At 35.4% G+C, this 20,513-nt stretch overlaps 1 protein-coding gene across 1 annotated transcript in view; it reads right to left on the bottom strand.

Moving 5' to 3' along the window:
• Positions 1 to 520: 520 nt before the first annotated feature.
• gpc1b (glypican 1b) overlaps positions 521 to 20,513 on the bottom strand; it is a 97,849-nt gene continuing 77,856 nt past the window's right edge. Inside the window, exons 4-9 of the mRNA XM_051095765.1 lie at positions 7,715 to 7,880; positions 7,393 to 7,523; positions 6,839 to 6,955; positions 5,172 to 5,302; positions 4,826 to 5,001; positions 521 to 3,946 (exon numbers count right to left, since the gene is read on the bottom strand). Of these exons, the coding sequence (XP_050951722.1) occupies positions 3,738 to 3,946; positions 4,826 to 5,001; positions 5,172 to 5,302; positions 6,839 to 6,955; positions 7,393 to 7,523; positions 7,715 to 7,880 (930 nt within the window). The 3' untranslated portion in view covers positions 521 to 3,737. The remainder of the gene's footprint in view (positions 3,947 to 4,825; positions 5,002 to 5,171; positions 5,303 to 6,838; positions 6,956 to 7,392; positions 7,524 to 7,714; positions 7,881 to 20,513) is intronic.

Below are 20,513 nucleotides of genomic sequence, written 5' to 3'. Positions count from 1 at the left end.
CAGCCACATTCATCAGTAAAGAGCTGGTGGCAGTGCCACCGTTTCGCCATTGCACCTAGAGGTGGAACTGTTTACCCGACCTGGGGTCAGAACACTAACTGTCAGTGATTTAACAAACGTGCTGAAGACAGTTAAGACTGTCAGGTCAGATTCACTCTACAGATAGTTAGTGAATTATGCCACAGGTCTATTTCTCTAACCACATCTGATCCGATCGATCAACAAACAGTCTGCCTGTGGGATATTTCTCTGTTATCGACCCCTGATCGTGTGATGTGGTCATGCGGACGTGGCCGCGTGCATCATGCAAAGTGCAGCATTTCTAAACTGGAGGGGAGAAGGGGTGTTGTGTTGCCACTTTATAGTGACTCCATCTCTGCAAAGCCAATGGCAACCTTAATCATCATTCAGAACAGTTACATCACTTCATGTAACCTCTACAAACAAAGTTTAAAAGAGTGACTGAAACTGAAAAACTCTATGCAAGTACGAGAACACAAATGCATCTAGCTATGGTGTATTTTACATTGTGTTATGAAATTAGCCTCAGTCCATCTATCCATTTCCCAAACCACTTATCCTCTGCAGGGTCACAGGAATGCTGGAAATTAGCTTCATGTATATTATAATGTAACATAGGTACAAAAGGTGCACTATTGCGAGTATTAGGCAAACTTTTTACCTCATGGCGGAGCAACAGTGGATTTAGCTTAGCAGGCTAGTTCAAATAGTCCAATGGTCAACATGTTAATTGCTATAGCAAACTAAACACATCGAGTTCAGTAACTCAAGCATTTGACGGTAATTCTAACGCCCCCTTGAGCAAAAAGGAGTGCTAATGGTACATTAACGCAAAAACGCACGTTAGTATGCATGTTTACACCACTGTAGAGTCACAGGAATGCTGGAAATTAGCCTCAATGTATTTCAAAACGTAAGTATGAAAGCTGCACTATTGTGGGCATTAGCCAGCTTTTAGCTAACTTTTTACCTACTGTCATGACGGAGCAACAGTTTGAAGTGAATTTAGCTTAGCAAGCTAGTTCGAGTTAGTCCAACAGTCAAAAAAATAACATTAGATTCAATAATGCAAACATTCGATGGGAACTCTATCGCCCCCTTGAGTACTAACTTGTGCTACCATTGCTACCATTGTTATCGCAAAAATGCACATTAGTATTCATTCTTACATCGTTTCAACCATCTCTAAAGATCATGGGGATGCTGGAAATTTTCCTTGGTGTATTTCGTAACATAACATAGGTATGGAAGGTAGTTTAGTAAGCTAGTTCAAGTTAGTTCAATGGCCAACATGGTTATAACTAAAGCTACCTTAACAACAACAGTATTCGTTTCAATAATGCAAACATTTGATGGTAACTCTATCGCCCCCTCGAGCACTAAGTTGTGCTACTGTTGCGTTATTAGTATGCATGTTTGCGTCATTTTAACCATCTATTCTCCACTATAACCACTTTTCCTTTGTAAGGTCATGAGGAAGCTATAAAAATTAGCCTTGGTGTATTTCATAATGTCATTTAAGTATAGGAGACATGCATGCTATTTAGCTTAGCAAGTTCGATTCAATAATGCAAACATTTGATGGCAACTCTATTGCCCCCTTGAGTACTAACTTGTGCTATTGTTGCGTTATCGCAAAAATGCACATTAGTACTCATTCTTACATTGTTTCAACCATCTATTCTCTAAAATTTTTCCTTTTTAAGGTCATGGGGATGCTGGAAATTAGCCTTGATGTATTTTGTAACGTAATATAGGTATGGAAGGCATGTATGCTGTTTAGTTTAGCAAGCTAGTTCAAGTTAGTTCAATGGTCAACATGGTTGTAACTAAAGCTACCTTAACAACAACAACAGCAGCATTCGTTTCAATAATGCAAACATTTGATGGTAACTCTATCGCCCCCTTGCGTACTAACTTGTGCTACTGTTGCGTTATCGCAGAAATGCACCTTAGTATGCATGTTTACATTATTTCAACCATCTATTCTCCGAAACACTTTTGCCTTGTAAGGTCATGAGGATGCTAAAAAAATTAGCCTTGGTATATTTCGTAATGTCATGTAAGCATGGGAGGCATGCATGCTGTTTAGCTTAGCAAGCTAGTTCAAATTAGTCCAACGGTCAACATGTTTATAGCTATAGCTACATTTACAACAACAGCATTTGATTCAATAATGCAAACATTTAATAGTAACTCTATCGCCCCCTTGAGTACTAAGTTGTGCTACCATTGCATTATCGCAAAAATGCACATTAGTTTGCATGCTTACGTCATTTCAACCATCTATTCTCCAAACCCCTTTTCTTTTGTAAGCATGAGGATGCTAAAAAAAATGAGCTATTTTGTATTTCATAATGTCACGTAAGTATGATAGGCATGCATGCTATTTAGCCTAGCAAGCTAGTTCAAGTTCGATTCAATAAGGCAAACATTTGATGGTAACTCTATCGCCTTCGAGTACCAAGGCGTGCTATCGTTACATTGACGCACAAATATTAGTATGCATGCTTACGTTATTTGCGTTTACATACTTGCACAGAGTATGATTCGTACCTACAACTGACAGACTTTCGTTGGTAAAATTACACAATAGTTAGCTCAATGTTGCGCAACATCATTTTCACATCAACACTGTGTGTGTACCATAAACAATCCAACTTGTCTGCTAATGCAGGGCAGGGTGTGGGGCTGGGAAATATTTGAGACACACATCTGTGACTCGCTGAGCTAATCTGATCTGACGTGGATGCAGCATGTATTGAGCACACGTGTATATTTGTATAGTGAGTACTTACAAAGCAACGCTTTCTCTGAAGTGCGCTCACACATAACACACACACATCTCTATGAGGTTTGAATCAATATCAAATTAACAATGTCCAGAAACCCCTCCAACATCCCTCTGGTTTCGAGCCTTTCATTCTCCGGCTTGTCTTTTCCCGCGTGTATAATCCCTTTCTGAGATGATGGTCATTTTATATCTGTCCCGCACCCGTCTCTTTCTCATTGCTGGTGCATTAATGTTTCATCCCAAATATTGCTCTAGTGCTGTTGAGGGTCCTCAAGGATATACTGAAAATGTGACTGTTGTTAGTACACGTTTATTTACATCCAGAGTAAATACATGTTGTGTTTTCTTTAAAATGGCCCCTGAACCCATTTACAAAGCGGAGTGCGGAAACTAGTACAATAAACGAGAGAGAGAGACAGAGAGTGAGACAGCTGGTCTCATGTTTTCATGATTAGAAAAGCTTTAAAACGAAGATAAGAAGAACACGCGGTTCTTTCAGATGTTTCGTTCGTTTGATCGAGTGTTGAAGGACATTCTCAAGCTGAAGAAGCCAGAGATCTTTATGGGTCTTAATTAATAAATAGAATGATTTTTGAATAAGGAAAAACCAGCATGTTTTGTTTGTTGGGGTGGATTTTCATAGCTATTGTTACAGATTGGCGCATTCTCAGAGACCTTTTTCACCACAGACATAAAGACAAGCAAAAGACCAGCTCTAGGGGTGTCATATATCAAATAAGAGACAAAAAAGTACACAGATCTAAGAATATTCCATGGTGTTCTTATTCAAGACAAAAAAAGTGATGCATTCGCCGGTTTCCGTTGATGTTTGCATGTTTGTTTTGGCAATGTGACTAACCCCGCCCCTCCACAATCCAACCCAGTCCTGTACTCAGTCCCAGTTGGTGGAATTGCCTGTCAATTATCGCCTAAGCAAGACTGTGACCAATGAGAGAAGGTAGAGGCTGATGCAAGGAAGGTTCTGGCTGCTTCTTCCGTTCACCACCTTCTTGTTCTCTGACGGATAGGCGTATTCATTGGGTTTGTCCGTGTTTGTGGGCGATAAACGTGTATCGCGGGAACACTGATCGTCGGCGCACGATCCACTTCCTGAACCGCTGATATCATCACCTAAAGATGAAAACACAAGAAGATTCATGAGACATCCCATTGCATCCCATAGCCTTGTGGTACTGTCGTGAACATGCGGCAAAAACTGACACATTCGCTTTTGTTTACAGAGCATTCGTTTCAGCGCCAGTCAACGGACATTTCAGAACTGTACAAATCCAACATTATATAAAATGTACCATATGTACGTTCATCTACTTTTAGCACCACCTAGTGGATATTTGACATCATATATATTATACAATAGTGTTTATGTATACTTCTATCTGGTCACATGGCAAAAACGTACCTCTGGAAACCATTAAGTACCTATCCCTGCAGTTTCCAACAGAAATAACACTAGAGGTGGTAAAACGGCGAGCACTTGTAATCGTTTTGTACACAGTTATGATTACAGCCCCACATGTTTTGAAACTGTTTTCCGGCTGTAATAAGCTTGCTCAGTAGCTCAGCCTGCACAGAATTGGATTTAGGATGTGGAATCTTTGGGTACGAATCCTGTGAAAACTTGACTCGTGATGAAAGAGCTAAAAGATGAGAAATTGAAAAACTAGCAATTGCATTTTTATGTCACATTGGCTTTTGTTCATACTATCGGGTAGGTTTAGGAGTACAGCAAATGGTACATTTAAAATGTCATGGAGCATTAGAGTTATAGCACCGCTCAACGGACATTTCAAGTCAGAACTGCGGTGACGCGTATAAAACATACAGTATGTACGTTCATCTGTTGTGGGCAAAAAAACGAACACCCTTTTAGCAGCACCCAGTGGACATTTCGCATTGAATATGTCATGTACATGGCCGTATGTATTTTGCGTCTTGTGAAAATGCTCCCAGAGGTACGTTTTCGTCATAAAACGAGGCTGGTATACTTACTGGTGTCCTGAAAGTCCACATCATTTCCATTGATGGCGTACTTGAGTCGGTTGATCATAATCTTAAGCTGCATGATCTGTTTGCGTACAGTCATGTCTGGTTTGGTGATGTCAATCTCCACCTCAGGATTATTGATCTGACTGGCCAGCCCGTCTCCCATCACTTCTGGCAGATACCTGACAGAACACAACACAACAAGAAAGATGCCTGTGATCTGTTTGAGAGGCAGCTAGACATTACTGTGCTCCCTGGTTGCTATAAAATAATCTTGTAGTCTTTCTGCATGAATGTGAGTTTTGTGTTTCTATTAAACCTAAGGGTGAATGAGCTGTTTATGTGCATTTACCTGTCCACACTCATTCCGTTCCAACATCTGTCTGCTTCACTCTGTCCAGACTCACGGTCCACACACATTTTTCTGGGCAAATGGACCCAGTACTGCATCATATCTCTCAACATTCTGGACACATCGGATAACTGAGAGAAGGAAAATGGGATGGAAAATATGATCTCACAAACAGGGTCATTGACAGCAAGGAAAAATATTTATAATTACAAATAATAAAATAAATAACACTTCAGCTGTTGTTTATCCATTTACAAAATGTTACTACTCAGCATATGGTGACATTCATTTTGCACATTATTGAGCCTATGCAGTTCACAGGAATATTAACCCTATAAAGCCTAAAATTTTAAGGCCTTTAAATTATCAAAACATTGCTGAAAAATCTGTTGTACACAATCTACTACATGTCTTCTGTCTTTTTAGCAAGTAAATCTGGTATGGATTTCAGAAGTGGGTGTGGGAAAATGGCTCAATAGCGCCACCATTAAAATTTCAACAAAGTGCCCCTCGAAATTCGGTAGACACACGCAACACAAAAATATCTACAATAACGTCCGCTGGTACGAGGTCCGAAACCCAGTTTTGTGTTGTTTTTGCCATTTTCAGGCGTTGTATTTAAACAAACTAAGAGAAAAGACATTTACTTAGATCAAGACCAAATTTGGCCAGTGTAATCTAAAGCCCTTTGTGACGTTAAATTGCGAAGATCTTGAGTTTTCACTGAAGGGTTTGTCTTTGGCGGCTTCAATGTTTTGCCATGAAACAGAAAGTTGTTATAATTTAGGCTTACAATGTCCGATCTGCACCGAAATTCACGTTTGATAAGAGTCCTGTCCTGAACACATGCCCACATTCAGTTATAGTCATAACACCACCTGCTGGCAACAGGAAGTGACATGTTTTACGCTGTAACAAACTTCTTCTAGAGATTTAATGACAACAACATTATATTTGGTCAGTCTAATCTAAAGGCCTTTGCAATGTTAAATTACAAAGATTCTGAGTTTTCGTTAAAGGGCGTGTCCGTGGCGGCCTGATAAAGTGTTTCACCATGGAAAAAGTAGTTGTTGTAACTCAACCGTGCAATATCCAATCTTCACATGTTTAACAAGAGTCCTGGCCTGAAAACATCTAAACGCCAATATTCCGTTATAATCATAGTGCCACCTGCTGGCAACAGGAAATGACTTGTTTTACACTAACTTAAACATGCAGTGTCTGATCTACACCAAACTTCACGTTTAATAAGAGTCCTGGCCTGAAGACATCTAAACGCCAATATGCCATTATAATCATAGCGCCACCTGCTGGCAACAGGAAATGTCTTGCTTTACACTAACTCAAACATACCATGTTCAATCTGTGCCAAACTTCATATGTTTGATAAAAGTCCTGGCCTGAAGACATCTACATTACAATGTTCAGTTATAGTCATAGCACCACCAGCTGGCAGGAAGTTTGGCACATATAATTGACTTTGACACATTCCTCCTATATTTACCACTTCAAATGCATATTGCTCACTCTTCACTGTTTTCCTAAAACCAACGGGTGGCGGAGAGCCACCTTTCAATGCTTTAATTCTTAAAAATGTCTTATTTTTAGGTTGTGGTTCATGTGTCTTTTTGAAGTGAAATCTACTACTACCATGCAAAAACACTCACCAGTTTCTCTAGCTGGGCTCCTGGGGTGCTGCTCACTTCTTCTGCTGTGTTTCTCCCTCGCTTGATCTGGTCTTCAGTTTTGGAGCTCTGAGCTGGAGAACTACATGCTTGAAACACCTGAAAAACAAGAAAGGGCTCTGATTAGTTCTAGTTCAGGATTTACATCAGCAGGAGTTTCATAAAGGATTTCGGATCATAACTGTTGCGGATATGGAATATGTTTGTGATTTGATAATATATTTCAAGTTAAAGGGATAGTTCACCCCAAAATGAAAATTTGATGTTTATCTGCTTACCCCCAGGGCATCCAAGATGCAGGTGACTTTGTTTCTTCAGTAGAACACAAACAAAGATTTTGAACTCAAACCGTTGCAGTCTGTCAGTCATATAATGGCAGTCAATGGCTAATTTTGTTTTGTTTGTGTATGTTTTTTTGGTAGCCATTGTCTGCTATTATATGACTATTATATGTAAGCAGATAAACATCAAGTTTTTTTTTTATGGTGAACTATCCCTTTAAGTCTTTTCAGACAGGTTTACAGTGTATCACTGACCTTATTGTTGAATGTGTTGAGGTTGTCTTGCATGTAGAGAATAGCTTCAGCAATGCGTTTTGGCAGAGACAGAACCACTGAATCCACACTGTAAGGCCGGCTCAGTTTGTCGACTACCTCCAACATAGCATCTACACACAAACACAAAGTATTTATTTCGTGTTGATTTCCGTAAATATTTTTTCTATTCATTTTTCCCATGGAGATTTTTTAAAATGTCTTGGTTAAAGCGTTTTAAGCCATGAACCAAACCAGCCAGATATGAGGTAACTCAGAACCCAACTGTTGTACGCTTTTAAGCATCCATCTTGGCCCTGCTTACCTGCTAGGTTCTTCCACTCAGAGTCCAGATCAGCTTGATTGGCAAGGCAGCCCTTCATGACATTCTTACAGTAGTTTGGGCAGGGCTTGGCAAAGGCCACACCGCTACAGTAAGGACAGTACGTCATTTTCATGACGCCGCGCACACATTCATTGCTCAGAGACACCTGCAAAAGAGAAACAAAGAATTTAGAGAACGGCTAAAGCATATTTATTCTGACTCATGTAGCCAAAGAAAATGCCCTGAGAATTGTTTTGTGTCTCACATAATGAAAATGTGATAATTATATCCTGAAAATAAGTCTTTGTCAGTTCCTACAGTTTCCCATGAGGACGTGGGTATGATTGTTGCATAATACCCCTGATGCTTTTCTACACACACTCTCTGAGAGTAACCCCATGAGGTCAGAGACATCTTTCACAATATTTTCTCTTTATTAGAAACCTTCACCGCTCTGATATTAAAGCATGGGATTCATTTAAGGCCCCCTAGGGAAAAGTAATGCAATTACTTAGGATAGGATAGAAAATCTTGACATTTGCTTGTATGTTTAAATGAATCTAATTTCTGGATATTGGAAGCAAAACGAGGTGTAAATAAAAATGCAATCAGCATGATATTTGATTTCTGTAAATGTACCTGATTTATTTCTGTCCTAACTTCATTAGGCTGCATGAACTTTTAGTCAACTTTTCAGACATGCAACTTTGACACAGTTTCATGAAGATGAATATCAGTAGCTATATAATGCAATGACTTGTGTGAAGTAACCGGTTCTTCATAGTCCTCAGTCAAAACTTTTGATGCAATCCGATGGTGAAACATTTGCAATCACATGCATTCCTTTGTTATCAAGTGGGAGTCATTCAGAAAGCAAAGGAATCTTTTAGTGGTGGGTCTTTTTGGAACATAAACGAGCTGTGTGAATAAATTTGCATGCAATTGTAAATTGTACTTTTAAATTTAAATCGAATCAGACAAGTAACCCTAGATGACATCATTGCAGTTAATGCTGAGCCGCAGTTCTGTCATATGCATTCAGCTGGATAAAAGAAAACTCCACTGCCCATTATTAAACATGAACAAAAACTAGATTTCACAACAAAGTTGGAAAAAGTTGTAAAACTGATGTCTCCAGAAAAAAAATGTGAGAGCAAAGATTTGGTTTCCAATGCAGGACATTACTCAAAAGTAATTTATTTCATTCATGTCCAGAGGATTAGTTCATTTCTAATTACAGTAACAAAATCTTTTCTGCAGGTTATACCATTACTCCAGAAACGAGATAACTCTTTATGAGTAAGTAACTAATTCATTCACTCAAACGATTTGTTCAAGAACATGGATTCATTGTGGAACAAAGCACCAGACTGTGTTTATAAGCGTGTAATTGAAACGTTTACTCAAACATTTGTTCAAACAAACCGATTAATTCAGAAACAATGAATCTTTATGAGCGAGTCACTAAATCATTCACTCAAACAGTTAGCTCAAGAACAAGATTTTATTGCGCAACAATACACTAGACTGTCATTATAAGTGAGTAATTGAACCATTCACTCCAATGATTTGTTAAAAAACACTGATTCATTCAAAAACAAACCACTGAATGCCTTTATGACTGAGTCGCTGAATTATTCACTCAAATGATTTGTTCAAGGACACTGATTCACTGCGGAACAAAACACCAGACTATCTTTATAAGCGGGTAATTGAATAATTTGCTCAAACTTTTGTTCAAACAGACTGATTAATTCAGAAACAACCTGAGTGAGTCTTTGAGTGAGTCAATTAATCATTCACTCAAACGATTAGCTCAAGAACACAGATTTATTACAAAACAAAACAGCAGACTGTCTTTATAACCGAGTAATTGAATCATTCACTCAAACGATTTGTTCAAAAACACTGATTCATTCAGAAACAAACCACTAAATGTCTTTATGAGTGAGTCACTGAATCATTCACTCAAACGATTTGTTCAAACAGACTGATTCATAAAAAAACAATTTACTGTCTTTATGAGTGAGTCACAGAATCATTCACTCAAACAATTCACTCAAGAACAGACCTATTGTGAAAGAAAACACCAGACTGTTTTTATAAGTGAGTAATTAAATCATTCACTCAAACAAATTGATTCATTCAGAAACAAACCACTGACTGTCTTTATAAGTGAGTCACTGAATCATTCACTCAAACGGTTTGTTCAAAACATGGATTCATTTCAGAACAAAACATCAGACTGTCTTTATAAGTCTGAATCATTCACTCAAATGATTTGTTCAAAAACATTGATTAATTTAAAAACAAACCACTGAATGTCTTTATGGGTGAGTCATTGAATCACTCACTTAAACGATTAGCTCAGGAACACAGATTTATTAAGGAATAAAACATCAGACTGTCTTCATAAGCAAGTAATTGAATCATTCACTCAAACATTTGTTCAAACAAAATGATTTGTTAAAAACAAACCACTAAATGTCTTTATGAATGAGTCACTGGATTACTCACTCTCTTTATAAATGTCTTTATAAGTGAGTAATTGAATCATTAACTTAAATATTTGTTCAAACAAACGGATTCATTCAGAAATAAACCATTGACTGTCTTTATGAGTGAGTCATTGAATCATTCACTCGAACATTTGTTCAAACAAACTGATTCATTTAGAAACAAACCACTGACTGTCTTTATGAGTGAGTCATTGAATCGTTCACTCAAATGATTTGTTAAAAAACTCATTCAGGGACGAAATGCCACAAATGTGTTTGTGTTGCTTGGAAACACCAATTAATTCTGTTGTGACTTTGTTAGGGGAATGAAATTGGTAATATTGTGTCAGTTACAAAAACAATATCATACTGATGTTGTTCCAAACAATTGCACTCTTGCTCATGTATGTAATGACAGCTATTACACAAAATGTGACTGGGAAAGGCGCCACATGCCATGGCTAGCAGATTCATGTCACTCTAGATGTCATTATGCACATATACTTCACTTTAAAGTGAAAATAAGCAGCATCAAGGGAGAAAGACATTTTTGTCACATTGGTGAGACATAAATAACTTGACTGGACTGAAGTAAAAAGACTTGCATCAGACTCCTACACACACACAGACACACACCACCCTTCAGGGAGACCTGGCAGTGCTTGTTACCCGAAGGATGACTCAAGCACTCGCTCTTTAATGAGGAGAGAAGAGAAGAAGGAGAGAGAATAAGATGAGAGAGAGAGATACAGAGAATAGACAAATGGAGTGAATGTGAGAAGAAGGATGTGTGAAGATGCACAGGAAGCTCCGGGGAGGAGGGAAAGTGAGGAGAGAAGAAGAGAGAGCGAGTGTGAGAGAGGAAAGCAGAGAGATAGAATAAGTTGAGGGAGGATAATATGGCACATCAAAGCCTCTGAGCATCTGTGATTCATCAGATCAGAGCAGGATAGAGCGAGTTCGCTGCCCAGTGTAAGCTCAGCTCTGACACCGGACCCACATTTGGGAGCCTCTTGGACTTTAGTTCTAGAGCGCCAGACTCAAGATATTAATATTTATGAATCAGTTGATTGAACCAATCTGCAAATTCACCATTCGCTCATTGAATTGATCTGGGCGTTTCATTCTGAACATGATATAAACGTTGAAGACTCACCAAAATTTTGCTAATTAAATATTAATATTTATGTAAACATTTAAGAAATATTACATTTTCATATGTGAATATGACAAATAATTATGAGCAAAACCATAGCTTATGTAAAACTCAAGAGAGTTGGATGTGACTAATGAACTATTTGCTTAAAAGCCAAAATATTGAGTAACAACTGAGCAGCTATAATGGATTCTAACTTCTTAGCATGGCTTGGAGCGCTAAAGTTAAAAAACTCTGAGTGAAATAATGAAATAATGTGTCAAAATATGTGCTCTTATTATTTTGTGGACAAATCCCACAAACTCCACCCTGTTCGGGAGCTATATATGCCCTCATCTGTTTTCACTGCCGCCGGCCGTTGGTCTCTTCATGTCATCTACCCACTCATTAAACTATGACAACTGAGACACTGTAAAGTGATGAAATTATAGTGCCATGTGCTTTTTACAACCATTTTCATAGGTTTAATGTTATATTATCAGCTCGGAAAATACATTATTTGACTATAAAAACCAAAGGCTGGAAATGTAAAGCATTGTTCCAGTCGGACGAGACTTGCGTGTTCAGGAAAAGGTGGATACTTCAGTTTTTACATGTATGTATGAAAGCCTGTTTCAGGCGCTGATTAGAAAAAAAGAAAAAAAAGGTAATTGGGCCTTTTTTAATCTCACAATTCTGACTTTTTTCTCAGAATTGTGAGATGTAAACTCGTAATTCTGAGCAATAATCTCGCAATTCACAATTGTGACTTTTTTTTCTCATTAAGTCAGCATTGTGAGATATAAAAGTCGAGATACAAACTCGCAGTTCTGAGAACATAGTATTGCAAGATATAAAATCGCAATTAGAGAAAAAAGTCACAACTGAGAGATACATCACACAATTCTGACTCACAATTGTGAGTTTATATATCTCGATTCTGAGAATAAAAAGTCAGAATTGCAGAACATAAACTTGCAATTGCAATAAAGTCATAGTTGTGAGATACAAACTTGTATCACGCAATTCTGACTTTATAACTCACAATTGTACGTTTATATTTCTAAAATGCATAACTTGAAATCGCAAGTTTATATCTCGCAATTCTGACTTTATCTCGCAATTGCGAGTTTCTATCTTGTTTATGTTTGTAAAATTTATAACTTGGAATTGCAAGTTTATATCAAAATTCTGAGAAGTTAGAATTGTGAATTTATATCTTGCAATTCTGACTTTAACTCGCAATTGAGAAAAAAGCAGAATTGAGTTTACATCTTACAATTTTGACTTTATAACTTGCGAGTTTATATCATGATATTCTGACTTCATAACTCGCAATTGTGAGTTTATATCTTGTTTATATTTCTAAAATGTATAACTTGAAATTTGTCATAACGAAAAATAGCACAGACACTGGCCAAAGATGAAGCTTTGTAAAGCATGTAGAAAGGAATATACTTTGGGTTTAAGGCACAGATATTATATATTTTTATTTAAACATCACTGTCCACTTGGGTTATGTAAATCTAAAGGTGCTGTACAAGTCATATTTAAAATTGTTCAAAATAATGAATATCCAAATATAAATTTAAGAGTAGCCTCTTCATTTACAGTTTTTCTCAATTGCTAAAACACTATAATTAGTCTTTTGAACTAAAATTTCAAAACCATAATGCCATTTTTCAAAAAAGCACACCCATTTCCCTGAACTATAAACACTATTCCCCTGCTTTAACACATGAGTCAGATTTGGTGAACTGTTACTGCAAAACTCTACACACAAATCCCTACATTTCTCAGTGCTTACACCATGTGATCATTTAGAAAGCACTAGCATTCAATATTGTTCACTCGAGTCTGCAAAGTTTGAGCTCAATTAGCACACAATTACCCAAGTGGAAACACTAGGAGTCAAAATCTATCACACACCAATCAGAACCTTCGATGGAGATAAAAGTGCCAAAGTCAGCTTAGTTTGGTGCATTTCTCAGATCAGAAATGAAATTCTCAAAACTACTTGTTCAACCTCCACATCATCTAGTCACTTGTGCACATTGTGCATTTTTTTTTTAACAAGTTGCGTTTGCTTTGGTATATTCATGCAGCTGATTATGCAACTGATTTGTCTGCGGTTTTCATGTTGCTATAGTCTTTCCCCTCAAAACATCAAGTCATTAGCTCATTGTATATGTCTTTGCAGTAAATGCTACATTTTTGATCTAGCTGTCAAGCATATTCTACACATTTCTATTAGACTTTTTGTAAATTTGCCATGAATTGTTCAAGTGAATACTGACTTTCACTAATGTAGAGACTACAGATCAACCGATGATAAAGCAGTTCTCTGTAATAGCTCAAAGGTACATCTCAACATCTCATGAACCTTCAGTTGGGAAGCATATATAGACAGAGGACAACACAAGAGTTACAAATTCTGGACTTTCTAATTTATATTTCGGCCTTTGCCCATATTTCTCTTTTCTATTTCACAATGACTTTGTAATGTATTTATATTTTATTTCTCTTTTTTATGTTTTTTTTTTTTTTGTCAGACCACTAGTAAAAGTGTAACTGTGTATCCTATCTGGTCTTTTTCAATCAATATCCCGCATACAGTAATATGCAATTTCGAAGACAAAGAATAGGAGGTGAAAGAGGAAGAGGAGGAGAAGAAGGAGGAGGACGACGACAACAACATGGAAGAGAAATAGGAAGGGCAAGGGCAAGAAAACAAGCAGTCTTCTATATTTTAGCTGATGCGTGCCAGGGTTATAACCAATTAGAGTGTGATGTTGAGGAGGTTGTTTGGCCTGTCCCAGACCAAAGACATGGATGCTGGGGTAGAATAATTATTTTTGTTGTTGTTTGCTGTTTTGTGCTGTACTCTACAGTACAATAAATTAAGGATTAAAACACTTGCAAATGCATACATTTGTTGTGTTCATCATTTTTTTTTTCCAAGCAACAGTTATTACCAGTTTTCGTAGTATTGTTTTCAATTGATCTCATCAGTGTGTAAAACTGTGTTGTAGTGTGTGTGTTTTTGAGGGTTTGTGTGTCATGTCTAAGAGAAAAGTTTGTTTTTTTCAGCAAGATTGAGTTGTTTTGAGTGGAGAGCTTCATTTTGACCTGAATATAGTAAGTTCGGAGAATTGAGTTAGAAGTTACGGATTTGTGTTTAGAGTTTCGCAAAAGCGAGGCATAATTTCAAGAAATGTGTTTAAGCAATTGAGAAAAACTGTAATCCTGCCATATATTATGTTTCATATAACATATGTTTCACATATCTTACCTCATGTTTCTTATTTCATTGCCATGTTTCATATATCATATTTCAAGGATATATAATCATTTTTACCTCTGGTGACATCTCTTGCAGCATCCCGCTCTTATTTGTTAACAGTTATATATGACTAAGTTCTAGCTAAACAAATCCATTACTTTACTTCAAGGAGGATTTGCTCTAAGTGCTTGAGCCGAGTTCCATAGTTAATATGTTTATTTAATGTGCAAGTAAAGTGCTGTAGGCAACAATGTGACCTTATATGACATTAATCTCAGTTGGACTGAACTGGAACACATGAGAATAACTAAGTTGTTTGTGGAACTGTTTGAAGGAACCAAATTCGCAGAAATGACTCACAGTTTCCAAACACTAGGAACTTCGAAACATCATAGGTTTTAAAATCTAAAACTTGCAGACTAAGTTTCCTATTTGAGTGATTTAAAAAAATGTCAGCAGATGAATAAAAATAGTGTCGTCCTTACAGATAAATTCAAGTTAAACGTCTACAGCATCTCTAGGCCTGTATTTTACTTGCCATCCAGCCTTTGCATCCTAATTAGGACGCTATTGCACATATGCCAGAATCTATTTGGCACCAAAATCCCAAAACAAAGGGCTTAATAGAATTAGCGGTTTAGCTAATGCTATGATAGCTAGAGGTTAATGTCAGCAACGGTGTCTAATGTAATCCTTTTATCTGTTGCCATCTTATCGCCTCACGTTATTAATTTCAGCCGCGAATCAGAGACCCCGGGGAGCAGATTACACACGTATCCCCGATTCCCGATGATTAGAAGGAACTGCTGGGATATGTGTCAGGAAAACATACCGAACAGACCACAGCAAATCTGATCGAGAGCTTCGGAGGAACAGAACAGGATACAAACGTGAAAATGAACTGAAAACACTTTTGGGAGATTTTTCTTGGACAGAAATGAAACATTCTTGGACCAAACGTCCCTAACCAGAAGTAGTTCAGAGAAGGCCAGACGAAATTAGACTTCATTAAGCTTAAATAGGCTACTGTCGACTTTGTTTATCTAAAGTGGTTTTGGAAGTATGTTGTTTGCATGGAAAAACCTTAAAGTCAAGCTGAGTTTATTCCACTGGGTGGCAAATGTTGTTAACAACTGTTTCTTATGAGATACAAAGTTGTCGTCCTCAAGTGGGCTTTAGTAATGAGTTGTTTGACTCTTATGCTCACCAAGGCTGCATGTATTTGATGAAAAATACTATTATTTTAAATAACTGTTTTCTCTGTTCATATATTTTAATTTATTTCTATGATGCAAAGCTGAATTTACAGCATCATTACTCCAGTTTTCAGTGTCACATGATCCTTCAGAAATCATTTTAATATACTGACATTACAAGAGTAAAATGGGTTTTTACATTCACTTGTCTGTTCACAAAATTTAGGGTCAGTAGCAATACCTCTCTAGACGTGCAATCAAATCTTATGAAGTGCCACTGAACTATTTCACAACACTAGGTGACAATTTCAGAGGAGATCACTTGTTCTCTTGAGAGCTCAGACTTTGGTTAAAAATATCGCCAGAGCTTATTGCTCTCATTACGCTTTGTGTGAACAATCCATAATTATAATCTGCTTTGGGGAAATTAGTAAAACCCACATGAAGCTGAAGAACATGTTTAGAGAATCACAAATTAGAAATGAAAAAAGAGTAACTTAGTCTGGGGGTTTTTCAGACTGCAATGCTAATTACACTGAAAAATAAATAAATAATAAATAAATAAATAATGTCTCTAATCATTATTTTAGTCTTGCTTTCTAAACACATCAAAACATCACTAAAACAAGCTAAACTTGGCTAAAGAGCAAAATTGTGCAAGATAATACAAAAGTCTGAGATCACAATGAAAGACTGTTGTTGTTGTAGTTGTTTTCTTAAATTAAATTAAATTTAATTTAATTTAATTAAAAACTGTAATATTGTGAACAGTTGTTCTGCTTAATATTTTTGTGGAAACCTAATAGAAAGTTTAAAAGAACAGCATTTATTTAAAATAAAACGTTTTTTTGATTCTGTACTATCTTGAAGACTCCAATAAAAAAAATTAATTAATTAAATTAAATAAAAACAAAAAATAAAACAAAATAAAAAATATTTAAATTAAATTAAATTAAATTAAATTAAAAACAGTAATATTGTGAACAGTTGGTCTGCTTAATATTTTTGTGGAAACCTAAGAAACAGCATTTATTTGAAATAGAAATATTTTATGATTCTGTACTATTTAGAAGACTTCAATAAAAAAATAAATTAAATTAAATTAAAAAATTAAATTAAATTAAATTAAATTAAATTAAATTAAATTAAATTAAATTAATATTGTGAACAGTTGTTCTGCCTAATATTTTTGTGGAAACCTAACACATATTTTTGTGGAAACTTAATAGAAAGCTCAAAAGAACAACATTAATTTGAAATAGATATCGTTTATGATTCTGTACTATTTAGAAGACTCCAATATTAAATTAAATTAAATTAAATTAAATTAAATTAAATTAAATTAAATTAAATTAAATTAAATTAAATTAAATTAAAAACAGTAATATTGTGAACAGTTGTTCTGCTTAATATTTTTGTGGAAACTTAATAAAAAATTCAAAAGAACAGCATTTATTTGAAATAGAAATATTTTATGATTCTGTATTATTTAGAAGATTCCAATAAAAAGAATGTAACGAAGAAATAAAACAAAAAACAAAACAAAATAAAAAATATTTAAATTAAATTAAATTTAAAAAAAAAAAACTGTAAAAACAGTAATATTGTGAACAATATTATATAATATTTTTGTGGAAACCTAATACATATTTTTGTGAAAACTTAATACAAAGTTTAAAAGAACAAAATTTATTTGAAATAGATATCTTTTATGATTCTGTACTATTTAGAAGACTCCAATAAAAAATAAAAAAAATAAAATAAAAAATAAAATAAAACAAAATAAAAATAACTAAATTAAATTAAAAATTAAAATTAAATTAAATCAATAAAAAACAATAAAATTGTGAATTGTTGTTCTGCTTAATATTTTTGTGGAAACCTAATAGAATGTTTAAAAGGACAGCATTTATTTGAAATACAACATTTTTATAGTTCTGTACTATTTAGAAGACTCCAATAAAAAATAAAATAAAATAAAAACAAAAAATAAAACAAAATGAAAAATATTTACATTAAATTAAAAACAGTAATATTGTGAACAGTTGTTCTGCTTAATATTTTTGTGGAAACCTAATAGAAAGTTCAAAAGAACAGCATTTATTTGAAATAAATATTTTATGATTCTGTACTATTTAGAAGACTCCAATAAAAAAAAAGTAACGAAGAAATAAAACAAAAAACAAAACAAAATAAAAAATATTTCAATTAAATTAAATCAAATCTAATTAAAAAAAAAAAAAAAATCTAAAATATTTTTGTGCAAACCTAATAGAAAGTTTAAAAAAACAGCATTTATTTGAGATAGAACTCTTTTGTAACATTATAAATCTATATATCACTTTTGATGAATTTAATAGTTTTGATGAAAATAAATAAATCAATAAAATGCCTCCAAACTTGTGAGCGGTATTCTCTGAAAACAAGTCTTAATATATAAAAGTTCTTCATAATAAACTGATCTTGTTTATTAGTAATTTATCAACATAATGATGTTTAGATGCTTTTTAGTAGTGAAATTAGTGATGTTACCACACGCATCACAACTGACATTGCCTGAGTTACTCTCTCATTACTTTATGCATTCAGTGGACCCTAAAAGCCAAAACAATTGCGTCATGATGCCTTGTTTCCACATTCCCAGCTGTGATGGATCTGCGTTTGAAAGCAGAAGGCCTGGTCCTGTGAGGTCCACTGCATTCGCCTGCTCTAGATTGTTAGCTTTTTAGCCGTGGCTCATCTTGTCCAACAAAAGCCCTGTATTTCAGAGGATTCTCATGCTATTTATTCAACCACAGCTGCATAATCCCTTCAATATTTGCTAATTATTGCTGTCGGATTACCATATTCAAATGCTAGAGTACTTCACATTAACATGAAATGGTATTCACTACCAACTTGTGATGTCCACCTAGTACCATGGAATACATTCATTTTAGTATCATGGTATATTTAAAATGACCATAGTATGTTGTACTGTAATACTGTACTGTAATGTACTTCAAAGAAAACTGTTGTATTATCACCAAACACACATTTACAAGGTGTTTTAATGGTAATACCATGGTATTTTAAAAGAGTTCCCACTTGTCTGATTTATTCGTTCATTAACATACGCTTAAAGTTCTTGCCAATGTCTGCCTGTCCGTCGTCTGATTTATAAGGCTCTACTTGTTCTTCTGTCCTTAAATGGCACGTCTGATAAGGGATGTGCGTATGCGGTTGGGGTCACTGTGCAGTCTAGATGTGCTCTCTTTACAGACGATCTTCTCTTTAGTAATTAGAAAGAAATATGGCTGCGCTCCTCCCAGTGTATGGAGAAAGATGTGTGGTGACTGGCCTACTTCTGAAGTCACAGGGAGCACACGTCGTCCTTAATAAAAATGAATAAAACGCAGGAACGACTAGAGAGGAAAGAAGGAAAGACCAGCTGTGCCTCTTCTCTTTTATTCTTTCATTTCCTTCTGTTCTATCGGGCTAATACTCCCTTAATACTTGTTCTTTTGCTTTCATTCCGCTAAAACCCTTTCTTCCTTTTTCATCTTCATGTACTCTAGTCATCCTGGATGACCCCAAACAAGTTTCAAGTTAAAGGGATAGTTCACCCAAAAATGAAAATTCTGTTATAAATAAAAAAAAAAGAAGAAGATATTTTTGATGAAATCTAAGAGCTTTCTGACCCTGCATAGACAGCAATGCAACTAACACGTTCAAGGCCCAGAAACGTAGTAAAGATGTAGTTAAAATAGTCCTTGTGACATCAGTGGTTAAACCGTAATGTTATGCAGCTTTGAGAATGCTTTTTGTGCGCAAAGAAGACAAAAATGATGACTTTTTTAACAATTTCTTTTCTTCTGTGTCAGGTTTTGACACGCGTTCACGAGAGTACCATGACTCAAGCTGTTTATACAGGTTCAGAAAGCTCTTGGATTTCCTCAGAAATATCTTAATTTGTGTTTTAAGATGAACAAAGATCTTACAGGGTCAACATGAGGGTGAGTGATTAATGACACAATTTTAATTTTTGGGTGAATTAACCCTAAGCTTTGGGTAGTATAATGTTGAGTATCAGAAAACAATCTTAGTGTCAGCAGCAGCATTTTTGTTTAGACCAACAAAAATTAAATTGAGTCAACATTTACTCATCCTTAAGTTGTTTCAAACCTTTATGAATGTCTATATTTTGTTAAACATAAAATATATATTTTGAAGAATGTGGGTAAATCAAACATTTGCTGGTTCCTATTGACTTCCACAGTATGGAAAAATGCTACTAAAGTCTGAAATTAAAAACATTCTTGTTAACGGAAATTAGTTTAAACGAAACAATACAGTTGAAGTCAGAAGTTTACATACACCTTGCAGAATCTGCAAAATGTTAGTAATTTTAGCAGAATAAGAGGGATCATCCAAAATACTTTTTTTTTTTTTTTTCATTTAGTACTGACCTGAATAAGATATTTCACATAAAATATATTTACATGTAGTCCACAAGAAAAAAATAATAGCTGAATTTATAAAAATCATCCTGTTCTGGTCGAGGTTGCTTTAAATGTTAATAAGCTCTGCTCGCCCCGCCCCTCTCTTCTCTCTGTGGAGTGATGAGCCTGTTTACTTTAGGGTAGATTATAGGGTAGATTTGTACATACACTGCCAACACACATTAATGTTCAAACAACATGAAAAA

Source organism: Labeo rohita, chromosome 2 (assembly GCF_022985175.1).
Source record: "Labeo rohita strain BAU-BD-2019 chromosome 2, IGBB_LRoh.1.0, whole genome shotgun sequence".
In the NCBI taxonomy this organism is placed as follows: domain Eukaryota; kingdom Metazoa; phylum Chordata; class Actinopteri; order Cypriniformes; family Cyprinidae; genus Labeo; species Labeo rohita.
The sequence above is the reverse complement of the archived record's forward strand: the minus strand, read 5'-3'. Positions and strand labels throughout refer to the sequence as shown.